Genomic DNA, 13622 nt, shown 5'->3' with positions numbered 1-13622 from the left:
TGATTGGAGACCAAGTAACTGCATCTACTTCATCGTACCACAGTTGATGACCATTGACACATGAACGATTGGTACCTTGCCCAAGGAAATAACCACCATGGTTAAACTGCACTGAAAACTTCCTGCTGCGCTTGTCTGCTTACATGAAAACAGAGCAAAACAGAGTTTCAGAATTTCTGTTCCACATAAACTGCAAGAAATAGATGCAAGATACCAACTTTCAGTATGTAATTCACCCATACAACCAACATCTTCAACATGCACCAAAATATAGCACCCTACAGCACCAAATAACCTACAAACAGCTACCTTCTCCAAACCCAAAACCCCCAAATCATGGTCGAAAACCCTAGGCAAATCTCCAAAATACAGATGGGCATATCTGACTAACAAACACACCATCCACAATGCCCATCTCTAAATTTCGACCCTGTAGCTTACAGCGCAAGAACCATGGCGGGGCGATGTGAGGGCTTACTGTAGTTGGGCGGCGGAGCACCATCGGGGCGACGAACAGGCAACATCGCGACGAAACAGCTCCAGCGATGAGATGCGCCGCGCCTCTCGCCCTTGTGCGGTGACTCCGGTGGTGGTGATCTGGTGCGGTGCCGCCGACGATCGCCCTTCCCTCCTCCCCTTTCACCTCCTCCCCTCTCGTTATGATCGAAGCCGAATGGACAAGGAGCTGGAGGAATTACAGAGCCAGCCAAGGGTTTCCTTGTAAAAAGCCCAGGAGAACCCCCGCAAACGCCAGCTGTCGCCTCGGATTGGTCAACAAGTGGTCAAATGGAGCGGCGACGAGTGGCGTACGGTGAACAGTGACCGTACAATCACGTGCAGGCGTATTGAGTGACCGTATTTGTCGTATCTTGAAGTACAGTGACCAAAGTGTGCTTTCTTCTCAAGTTCAAGTACCGCCAGTGCATTTTACTCGAGGAGATATATGGGCTCACCACTGCGCGCAAGTTCCCGTTAGAGGCAGTGGTGGAGCCTAAGCTCCAAGAACACGTCTTCTCGTAGCGCCGCCGCCGCAAAAATGCTAGACTCACGCATCATTACAGAGGTTCTACCCCCCCTGATTTTCAGGGGGTGGGCCGATTTTCCAACCCATGGCCACCTGTAAATTGCCAAGTGGCTCAACGCCGTAATACCCTTGTAATGACTCCGTGTGTGTAGCATTACTGCCGATGCCGAGTGGCCGAGCATGAACCAAAAATGACCGGGGGCAAGTGGTTCACATTTATTACCAAGTGACTCAAAAAATATATATGCAATTTTATGTCTGTATCAGATATTTAGAATCCTTGAAGAATATTGTATATATAGAATATACTCTACAAAATATCAGAGCACATTTAAGCATTAAGAACTACAAGTCCAACATGGAGAAATTTTGGATTGTCCTAATTAATGTGAGCCATTCATTTTCTGCAATCCAATGGCTAACTAGTAGACAGCCCGTGCGTTGCCACGGGTTTTGTAAAATTTATACTGGTTGCATATTGAATTTAATATGGACAGAAAAGATAGCCAATAACACAAAAAAATGATTTAAAATCCCCTTCACTTGCAATGTATTTTGATAAAAAATCGACCGTATAATAGAAAGATCTATCATATCTGATTCACAAAATAAAGAAGGGGCTACAAAAACATTGAACTCTTTATTGTGCTCTGCATTACAAATGATAATAACACTTGAATGCCTTTATTATTTATGCTTAAGATACCATCTCACAAAAGCAAGTGTATTGTTATTATCCATTAATTGAAGACAAACACATGGAGTCTTTTGTTCCCTTTAAAAAAATGTTCGAACAAGTTACAACCAGAAACTCAATTCCATAAAAAAAGAACTTGATTGCAATATGCAAAAGCCTATATTCTAGAACATGCAATTCACCATTTAGGTACTACTGCAACAAAACACATCTTCTAGAACATGTTACTATCTTGGGAGAGGTAAATACATCAATCTTTGATAACATTTATTGTTAAAAAACTGTGTATACATTTATTTGTATTTTTATAATATTGTGATAAATCCATTGATGATTTTCTTCTAGTTTGTTTGAGCGGTGTAACGCCTGATTTGGTGTATCGGTTCAAAAGTAACTCACATAAGACTCAAAAGGAAATGTGTGTTGTAGTGTGAACTCCGACATAAACCGACCGAAGGGAAAGCCTAATTCGGTATACACTCAGACTTTAAGCTCAAATATAAGTGTGAATCACAGGCAACATCAATTGTGAACAACAAGGCTAAAATTTGCACAGAGAATATGTTGTCACAAGTTTAAAACATATGTTTTTTCCCGTTTTAGCACAAAACTTGGAAAATACACAGTCGGATTGAGGAGAACACAAGTCTATAAGATTAGTCCTATCAATTGTTCATTATTCTATTAGCAACTAAAATAGAGAGATGGATAGATATATAGAGAAACAATACCTAATCAGATCCCCCAAACATCGTGAGGCAATATAAAATGTCTGAAAAAATATAGTTCTCTGAAATATTGCAAGGGAGCCCCAAGACATTGACATTCTAAATTGCTTAGAGCTTAAATGCTTAATACAATCATGCTTCTCCATTTTGAGCCAATCCACCTAACGTGGACTACTTCATTAATACATGCAATCATTCCAGATAGCCTGCAAAACAAGAGGTAAAAGTCAGTAAATATTGTACGAATAATTTTTTTAGTTGAATTGAAAGGCTCAAATTAAAAATCAACAAATATATGCAGGGTTATTTCATACTGCTAGTTTATTGGGCAGCATTAATCTCCTTGTTGGCATATAATGTATAATCCAAAACCATATTACCAATTTTGGGGCAACTTTATACTACTTGCGAATATAAAGAATATGATTAACCAACAAATATTGGATTGTAACAGATGTGAAAAAAATACTTCTATGCTTCAACAAATCATATGGTGTGAGTATCGTCTGAAAGCTTTTAGGATAAATAAGGATAGAGGGTTGTTTTGTTCAAGGAAACAGAATGACTCTCCTTACACCAAGTCTAAGTTCATCATCATTCATCATTGTTACATGTATAAAACAGGGAAATACACAATGAATAAGAGGAATAAGGATAGAGAGCCGTTAACTTCATCGCACTGTTCATTTGCTTATACTGAAGAAATAAGATAAGATCCCCTGTGACAAATCTATTTATATTGACAAATGAATTCCCTCCATTTGTTAAAAAGATGCCTATTTGGTTGATCTGGAAGGCAAAAGAGAATTTCAAAACATGTATATGGTACCTTGCTAGAAGGAAAAAGATAAATGATATACTTGTCTCAAAATCAGAATGGATGATAGAATTACATAGAGCGGTTTGCCCATTTCAAAGATTCTCAGTGTTGTAAGGAACTGTGTCAACGAATTCCCACAGAAAATATAGCGTTTGATTCCAGGAAATGATTTATTTCTGTTACTCACAAACAACATGTACAACATTGAGAAGCTCCTCGTGAATCAAGCTTACAACACTGAGCATTAGAAAATCATACTCTCTTCTTGCTACACAGGAGCCGTACTGCGGCCTTGGTGTTTTTCCTAATTTCTTTAGGTATGTGAGGTCGATTTAATATTCACATATATGCTGAAATTCAGACACCGAAGAACCAGCAGTGGAGTTATATGAAATTTCTTGCGAGAGCTACACCATTCTTTTTAGTACTGACTAATTCTCATGAGTACCAGTGGTGAAATTTTCAGGCCTAAATACTGTATGAGATTCTCATTGCCGGCATTCTTCATGAACCTATCAAGGAGAACATTTCAATACTAATTGCAGCACATGTTTGGGCGGTACTGGGGCATGTGGTGGCACTGGAGCAGCCACACACTTGTACCCGGCACTACTGCGTGTCAATGCAGATTAGAGAGATATATAGTTTAGGATCCAGAGATGGAAGAAGATACCTGGGCCGACACTGCTCTCGTTGATTCAAAAATCCCTAGGACCATCCCCCAGCAGCGGCCCCTCTCATCCTCTTCAAGGCTGCCTACCGCCTCGCGCTGCTCCTTTTCTCGCTTATCTCCATCGGCGCTCACCTTTCCGCTGGTGCCATCCGTCATGCCCTTCGTCTGACAACAAAAATAATTTGTTGTGAATATATATTGCCAATTAGGCATGAACAATCATTGCAATCTGAAAATTCGATTACTGTAAAAGAAGGAGCTCGATATCAGATTACTTGATCTTTCGTAGAGAAAAACAAAATACTAAACCAAACTTTGCTAGAACAGCAGGAGATCAGCCCAAATAGCTGCTCCATCACCATATGCATAGTTATAAGATAATTAAATATTCTGATTCATCTGCACGGGCATCAAATTTCACTATAAGGGTTCAGATTTATTTTAGGGCAAAGATACTTTAGATGGTTTCTATCTCCCTAAATTCTAACCCCAATGTGCATCTATGTCCCCGTTTCTTACATCCTCACTCACCGACCAGATCAAGAAGAAGCACCCAGATCATGATTCAAGTATTTTAAATTCATAAGACAAAAAATTAACATCAAAATAATCTCGAATAACAATGGCACCACCAATACCAAAATTGAGAAGTACGCTAGATGGTCTCTCCGAATTTGTGAGATTTCCATATATCTAGATCTTATGTACACGGGCTCATGTCTAGATCACTTTCATCAAATACTCATCATCAACTTAACTTGGATAGTTGGTCACATGTGCCATGGATAGTTGGCCACATGTGCCATGTGGTATGTCTAGATCACTTGTTGGGCGTATTTAGGACTGCTCTCAACATACAGGTAGCCACTCCTATATGTACATACACCATACCGTTTCTCACTGTACAGGTAGCCCCCTCACTACACAGCAGCCGATCACACAAGCCGCTTGTCCCCACCACGGCGTTGCTCTGCCGACCTCCTCTCCCGTCAGCCTCCACAGCCTCGTGCCCATGTCCTCTCCCCACCATGGCCTCGCGCCACCCCGCCATGGTCTTGCCCCACAACCAACGCTGTCGGTATCACATAGATCGACGTGCGGCCCCGCCATGGTCCCGCCCCACAACCAACTTCGTCGGTACCACATAAATCGATGTTGTTGCTGGCGTCCATCCTCGGCGACGACGACCTGGCATGGCTCTAGGCCAAGGCGGTTGCCGAGGCAAAGAATCTCTGCTTGGCTGCCTAGAAGGGCGTGCAGTTGGCGGCCAAGCTGCCGTCCAAGCACACTCCACCTGTGGTCTTCCTGCAGGTCGTATTGTGGCTGAAGATACTAAAGATACCAAAGGTAAACGCAGAAACTTTAAAAAGATCATGTCAACAAGGTCTGCAAGTAATTTCTTTTGGGTGTTTGAATTGCCACATCTTGGGTTTTGTTTTCAGTCCATTATATATTCTAGGGACAAACTTCATCTCATTTCATAGACCAAATAATATTTAACTACAGGACTGGATTCGCGTAAACTAATTTGCAAGGTTTATTCGATTTTGTGCATGACAAGGGGCAAGTAGAATTTTTTCTGTATGCACTTAGCAAGATTAAAGTAACAGGCACAAAGTGAATCAAGTGTCTTCAACAAGCAATTTAAAAGTGAAAGTAGATAAACAACTTACTAATCCACATAGAAGAGTATTGAGTATTGAAATTTGATTTGCCGCATTGCAATGGTCCGCTATGGTCCTGCAGTAATATGTGTATGACAACAAAAGGATCTTCAAATCAGTATGTACACTAACTTATCCATTATAATTCGATATAGTATATGAGATAACTTGAACATCTCTAGAAACCAATGTGGAAAAAATATAACAACCAAATCGCACGTGTGGATTTTCATATGCACATTCCCAGACGCTACAAACTTGATCAAAGCCGAGAGCAAGGAAATGCGTATGACAGTTGCAATGACCGCTAGGAGAACCCTCTCCACATCTGCGTGTTGAGAGACTTGAGATATTAATTTTGCAGGCACTCCACACAAGCACATGCATGTTATGTTAGCAGAGTAGAAGAGCCATCATCTTAAGTTAGGGTATACATTATCATTTTGGGTATGATCAAATGGAAATACCTGCTCATGTCGTCCTCTGGTCCACTCATCCAAATCATCCTACAAAGCTCATGCATAATGGTTTAAGAAATAAAGTATATATGCTCAAAGGACGACATTGATAGCTAACAAATAGTTTATGCTTAAAATTAGCTTGTGGTCTCCTCCTCCAACATGTGTTTCCTGTTTGAGCGTTGTGAAAGGTCACGAGGTCCAGGCAGGTCAAGGCGATGGCCACCTTCAACTTTGGCAATGCAAACCCCCTCTCGATGGCCCTCTCCACAACATCATCCATCCGCGTGTTGAGAGACTTGAGCTATTAATTTTGCAGGCACTCCACACAAGCGCATGCATGTTATGTTAGCAGAGTAGAAGAGCCATCATCTTAAGTTAGTGTATACATTATCATTTTGGGTATGATCAAATGGAAATACCTGCTCATGTCGTCCTCTGATGCACTCATCCAAATCATCCTAAAAAGCTCATGCATAATGGTTTAAGATATAAAGTATATATGCTCAAAGGACAAGATTGATAGCTAACAAATAGTTGATGCTTACAATTAGCTTGTGGTCTCCTCCTCCAACATGTGTTTCCTGTTTGAGCGTTGTTAAAGGTCAAGAGGTCTAGGCAGGTCAAGGCGATGGCCACCTTCGACTTTGGCAATGCAAACCCCCTCTCGGTGGCCCTCTCCACAACATCATCCAAGATATTTACGTTTAGCTGACTGAAAGGAACTATAGCAAGGAAAGGAAAGAATTATCATCAGATAATTCTTTGGGCCAAATAGCAGAATCTTACTTGATTCATGAAATTACAGTGCTAGGTGCTTGCAGAAGAAACAATGGCACGAGGAAAGATTCGTGTATGCATGTGCCTTTAGCAAGCAATAGCAAGAGGCAAAAGAATAATAATAAATAAATGCTCAAATAATAATCTTTGATAGGGGGGGCGTTACACTGCATTTCAGAATAATCCATTCATTTTATGATAAAACCAAATATGCAGCAGAATAAAAAATTATACAAGGTGAGTAGTAGTAGATGAGTTTTTGAAGAAATGGATCACTTTCCTACCACAAGGACTGCCGAAAAACAGTGCTAAAATATTATAAAGCATTTCATCAAGCATTCCTGCTCAGGTCCTAGGTATTGTATAATCCCTTCTTGCCATGTATGTATTCCTATACACATACAACCTAAAATGCGGTAGTTAACAAAAGTCAAGACACTATTAAATTGCTATCTTCTGATGACATCTGGGTCATTGTATTTTGAAATCGCAAACTGACAATAATTAACTGCAAGAATTGCCCGTTCATACATCTCCATCTGTCCATATTCACAAGGATTTCGCTGTCATAACTGTAGAGTATTTACTATTTACAGTGATTAGGCACACACACACACACCCTAAAATCAAACACAAGGATCAACAAAAACACCTTATCACATTCCATTTCTTTTGACAAAAGCTAGCGAGTTCTTGCAGTTTCAATAACAAGCAGGTAGCTCAAACTCACATCAAACTAATGTTCCAACTATATAAATAAAAAACTAAAAATGAAAAAATGGAGATGCGTATGCTTGTTCAAATAAAAAAAGACACATAAACTAAATTTTCCTAATAAAACCTCCTTGGATAGCTTATTCTAATTAAAATGTTTAATATCAAGTGAGCAACATGATCCAGAATAATGATAATTAAATGAAAGCAATTGGCTAGTTAATAATCCCTCTGTAAAGAAATATAAGAGCATTTAGATCACTACTTTAGTATTCTAAACGCTCCTATATTTCCTTACGGAGGATGTACATACAGTTGCAGGAAGGTAAGTGTGCATATACAGGACAAAAGCAGAAAATTTTCAACGTCAGGGCTATGAGATTAACATACCAGCTCTATCAACTGTTATTTCTAATTCAGTAAATTTGGTACAAAGCTTTTATAAAGCAGCCCTTAGAACCTCAAGTTTCTGAAAAATGTAACTATAACAGAAGAAATGAGATGTGTTATGTACTGCAGACTGTACTACCAAGCAAGCAAAGAAACACAGAGTTTGAAATTCAGATCATTTCAGTACCTTATTCAGCATGCATAATAAACCTTATTCAGCTTGGTACTCACAAATACATTGATTTTGAAAGAGCAAACATTTCCTGCATCGAACTTGAATTTCTTTAAGATGTGATTGGGAACACTTGCTAGTGTCCAACATAGCCTATGTCAAGTCTGCACAAGACACCTAGCCAGACATCCAACTTGAATTGGCAGAATCAGCCTTTTCTCGTCTGATGGGTTGTAGTTTATTCAGTTTTTTTTTCTTTCAAAATGGCATCGCCCAGTACAAATTTACGTAGGCACGCAGGCGAAGCCGTTAGAAGCTACAACCAACATCAGCAAGAATTCAAGCGAAAAGGCACTGGGGTAATAGGAAATGATCATATGACGAAGAATTAAACATAAAAGAAAATATTTTTGGAGAAGGAAGAACATGTCAGGAGGATCTGATGAACCTGCTACGCATACTCATATGGACTTACGGTTCCGGTAAAGTGGAGCTGACGGAAGAGGGGATCACGAGCAGCGGCGGGATGGTCGGCGCTGGAGCTCATGGCGAAGTGGACCTGTGGCGCGGCGGCGGGGGAAGGGGTCGTTGGCGCGCAGGGCAGCGGCCGCGGTGGGACGTGGGGGCGGCGGCCGCGGCTGGATCTGGGCGCGATGGCCACGGCTGGAGCTGGGGCGGCGGCCGCGGCGGGAGGTGGCGGGGGCGGCCACGACGGGCGGTGGCGGTCGCGGTGCGGAGACGGGTTAGCGTTTGAGGGAGGAAGATGGGGGAGGGGATCGGCGGCGGCTGCGAGGGCGAGGGCACCGGCGAGGGGATCTGGTGTGGTGTCGCTCGAGGGCACCTGGAGGCTTCGCCCGCTCGCTCGCTTGTTCGCACGTTGCCAGTCCAAGACGGGTTTTTTTCGCTGGTTTTCTTTCATCGGTTTATTTTCGTCCGTTTTTTTGGCGTGGAGGGGAGTACCTGGAGGCATCGCTCCCTCGTAACATTGGTTGGTTCGATTTTTTTGGCGTGGAGGGAACTACGTGGGAGGTGGGAGGAAGGACGAAAATAAACCGTGGTAGGTGGGACGAAAATAAATCCGGAACAGAGACTACCAACTGAGACATTAGGAGTAGAGATATCTACTATGACCTTTTAGGAGGCAACTAAAACAACGACAAGCATTTTCGAACCCATGGGAGTAATTAAGGGGTTGTCAACAACTTCGTGAGGGTTAATAACTTAATATATGAACTTTCAGTCAGTACAAGGAAGGTAATAATAATTACTAAAATCATGGTGCTAAATCAGGAAGCAATCGGTGTGCTCGTACAGCGACATCCGGCTCGTCTGCAGCGGCTCCCACAGAAGCACCTCCTCTCCACTAATGCTTGTGATGCTGCTGCTGCTCTGCAGCTTCCTGGCATTGCAATTTGCATCCCCAGTGTGACTGATTGGTTGATTAAGGCTTAATCATCCAAGAGCAAGCTGACCTGACCCTCTTCCTGACGTAGTTCTTTTTGGATTTTTTTCTACTATGAGAAACAGAGAGTATAGGTGATTCATGGATCAAATTTCTGCACTGTCAGACAGTCAGTACCATTTGAATGAGTTATGCAAAGATAGCATAAGTGAATGTTTCGTTCTCTCTTTCTCTCTCTGCTTTTCTAATCATCTATTCTGGCGGGATTATAGACAATCATCTATTCTGGCGGGATTATAGACAACAGAGTAAATGGCATAAAACGACCATAACTTGGGCTATGGTTCCAAAAACCTTTTGCGGAACGAAGCGCCCGTCTGCGGTGGTGCCACACGTATCCTCCCCAACCCGACCACGACGGCGGTGGTGTAGAAGTGCATGCTCTAGCCAATGCAACCAAAAAACCGATCTGATGAAAGAGACTAGGCAGCACATTATACGTCAACACTCCCCCTCACGTGTGGCTCCCTCAGGTCTAAACATGGATCGAAAGTGGGCTGCAATTTAATTGCGCCAGCCGGGTCTTGAACTCAAGACCTCTTGGCTTTGATACCATGTAGAAGTGCATGCTCTAGCCAATACAACCAAAAGACCGATCTGATGGAAGAGACTAGGCAGCACATTATACGTCAACAGGTGGACCTCAAACGGTAGGGAACCGGCGGTGGCGGGGCTGGAGTCCCGGGCTCGTGCGGATCCGGCGAGTCGCGGCAACGGAATGAGGTGCCCGTCTGGGATCATGTCACCCGTCTCCTCCAAAACCCGACCGCGTCGGCAACGGGGCTTGAAGGCCAATGCATCTTTTGTTACACTTTTCAATAGCATTTACCCTAGACTGACTCAATAACAATGGAAACCTAATGTTGAGGTTAGATCATGAAATTCTAGCATGAGTGCTCAGATTGGCTCAATAATTCTTGATATATTAGTGCTCATTTCTCTCTATTAGCTTACCTCCATCTCAGGTTACTGATATATATGGTTAGTTAGCTTCACACGGGGTGGTTTCATGATCTGACCTCAACATTGGTAGTGTCACAGCTACTGTTAGAGCAACTCTAGTAGATTCACTAAGAAGGGAGCCTTTGCAATAGTTCTAGAGGGCCCTTTACAACCATTTTTAAGGTTTTGGAGTCCGGTGCTTTGCTTTTTCAGATTCCCTAAAACGGAAGCCTTTATGACCATATTTCTTTTAATATGTTTGTGTATGAACCCCATTTCAACTTTGATTTGCCATCAACATAAATCCGTGTTAAGTCGAACCTATTTATCCTTCACCAACATCTACAACCTAAAATGAATACAATCGTGACAGTATATTCAAATATGAATCTAATTATATGCTAATTTGATGTTGAACATACATTGATAATGTTTCCAGAAACTTAGTCCAATTCGCAAAGATTTAACTATGAAAAAACGCATGAAACACAACATTGTCAAAAATGGCTTAATACATTAGTTTCAATTTACTGTTGTATAGGAATATATTATACTCCCTCCATTCCACAATGTAATGCCTATAGATTTTTGTGGAAGTCAAACTTTGCCAGCTTTGACCAAGTGTATAGAGAAAACTGTCTACATCTACAACACCAAACATGTACATTCTGAAAATATAACTCATGATGTGTACAATGATGTGCATTTGATATTCTAGATGTACCTACTTTTCTCTATAAATATGATCAAAGTTTGTAATGATTGACTTTTGTAAAAATCTATAGGCACTATATTATGAAACAGAGGGAGTATATAGTAATATCACAAACCAAAGTACAAACAAATATTGGCACGCATATATATTGTTTCTAAAATACTCCCTCCATCCTATATATAAGACTTTTTTGCAGTTTAAAACTGGAACTGCAAAAATGTCTTATATTCGGGCACAGAGGTAGTACAATATTGCCCTTTTTTTGCAAAAAACTTTCAATCTATTCATCTTCAATCATGATAGTACAACGAACTTTAGAAATAATAAAAATTACAGCGACAAGTACAATATTGCCCTTACCACCATGATGGACACCGTACATGGTCGTCCTATTGCCTTGACACAGCCGAGAGCACAATTTCGATGACGTACCGCTAGAAACAATAGCCTCTTTACTATTAGATACAGAAATACAATGTCGCCCTTATCATCATGATGGCCCCCGTAAGTGGTCGTCCTACAGCCTTGACACGGCCGAGGGCACAAGATTCCGGGCCGCATCCCGTAGCTTCACCTTCTCAACCTTTCCCAGCGCGTTCCTCGGAAGGGCGTCGATGACGACCACCTTCCTGGGAACCATGAAGCGCGACATGCGCTCGCGACAGAAGGCAATCACTTCATCCTTGCAGACCTCAGCAGCCTTGTCTTTGGCCACAAGGAACGCGCACGGCGTCTCGCCCCAGTGCGGGTGAGGCATGGCAACCACCGCCACGTCGGCCACAGCCGGGTGCTGGAGCAGCACCTCCTCCAGCTCCTTGCTGCAGATGTTCTCACCTCCGCTGATGATCACGTCCTTTGACCTATCCTTTATCTCGATGTACCCGTCGGGGTGCACAACGCCGACGTCGCCCGTCATGAACCACCCGCCCTTGAAGGCCTTCTCATTAGCCTCCGGGTTGTTGAGGTACCCCTTCATGACGCTGCTGCCGCGGAGCACGATCTCACCCAAGGACTTGCCGTCGCGCGGCACGCTAGACATTGTGTTGTCGTCGACAACGTTGGCATCGGCGAGAGATAGGACGCTGACCCCCTGCCTGGCCTTGAGGCGTGAGCGCTCAGGGAGTGGCAGGAGGTCCCACTGGTGGCGCCACTCGCAGGCCATAGCGGGGCCTGTGGCCTCCGTGAGTCCATAGGAGTGCGTCACCTTGAAACCGATCCGCTCGACGCGGTCCAGCAGGGCGGCCGTCGGCGGGGCGCCGCCCGTGAGGACGTGGACCGGAGCGGTGAGCCGCCGGGCCTCGCCTTCAAGGAGGATATTGAATACCACGGGCGCGCAGCACATGTGGGTAACGCCGTAGTCGGAGATGGCACGGTAGACGTCGGCGGCGCGGTTCTGGCGAATGCAGACGTTGACGGCGCCGCGCGCCGCCATTCCCCACGTGAGTGTCCACCCGTTGCAGTGGAACATGGGGAGCGTCCAGAGGTACACGGGCTCGTTCCCCACCCCCCACGACAGCAGCTGGCCCATGGTGTTCAGGTATGCACCACGGTGGCTGGACACCACGCCTTTTGGCGCCGACGTGGTGCCCGAGGTGTAGTTGAGCACCACCGCATCCCACTCATCTGCGAGCGAAGGCAGCTCCGCCGCCGGGTCTCCTTTGCTGAGCAGCGCCTCATACTCGAGCTTGAAGAGGCCGAGCCGGACGCCGGTGGGCCTGTCGATATCGTCGATGACGGCGACAAGCGGCACGGGCGCGCCGGCATCGGCAACGATTTGGAGCGCGTCGTGAGCGAGGCGCACGTACTCATAGTCGACGAAGAGGACCTTGGCCTGGGCGTGCCTCAGGATGACCGCCACCGCCTTGGCGTCCAGGCGCGTGTTGATGGTGTTGAGCACGGCAGCAGCCATGGGCACGGCGAAGTGCATCTCGTACATTGCCGGCACGTTGGGCGCGAGGACGGAGACGACGTCGTTCTTGCGGACGCCGAGGGAGACGAGGGCGGCGGCGAGGCGGCGGCAGCGCTCGTGCGTCTGGCTCCATGTGAACTTGAGACGCCCGTAGACGACCGACGTGCGGTCGCCGTATACTGCACTGGCGCGCGGAAGGAACCCGACCGGGCTAAGTGGCACGTAGTTAGCCGGGCGCTTGGGAAGCTTGTCCATTGACGATTTCCTACACCACCGTACGTACCTTCAGCTCAATACTTTGTGGAGATGAGATATCCTCAGAGTTGAGAGGGTCCGAGGTTAGTAGGCGTACTTATATAGCTTAACGAGCAATGCTAGTAGCGTTGTTGTTGGCCCTGAAGAAAATTAATTATTGTTGGTAGTATTGCATCGAAAGGTCATTGGTCTTTGCTTGGACTTGATGGTGCTTCACGT

At 44.3% G+C, this 13622-nt stretch overlaps 1 protein-coding gene across 1 annotated transcript; it reads right to left on the bottom strand.

Annotated features, from left to right (window-relative positions):
* Positions 1-11551: 11551 nt before the first annotated feature.
* LOC123050805 (trans-cinnamate:CoA ligase, peroxisomal-like) lies at positions 11552-13403 on the bottom strand. The gene has a single exon (XM_044473537.1). It carries the CDS (start codon positions 13401-13403, stop codon positions 11757-11759), a length of 1647 nt encoding a protein of 548 aa, XP_044329472.1. The 3' UTR covers positions 11552-11756.
* Positions 13404-13622: the final 219 nt, after the last annotated feature.

This window comes from Triticum aestivum, chromosome 2D (genome assembly GCF_018294505.1).
Source record: "Triticum aestivum cultivar Chinese Spring chromosome 2D, IWGSC CS RefSeq v2.1, whole genome shotgun sequence".
NCBI lineage: Eukaryota > Viridiplantae > Streptophyta > Magnoliopsida > Poales > Poaceae > Triticum > Triticum aestivum.
Note: the sequence above shows the minus strand (reverse complement) of the source record. Positions and strands in the feature narration are given on the sequence as shown.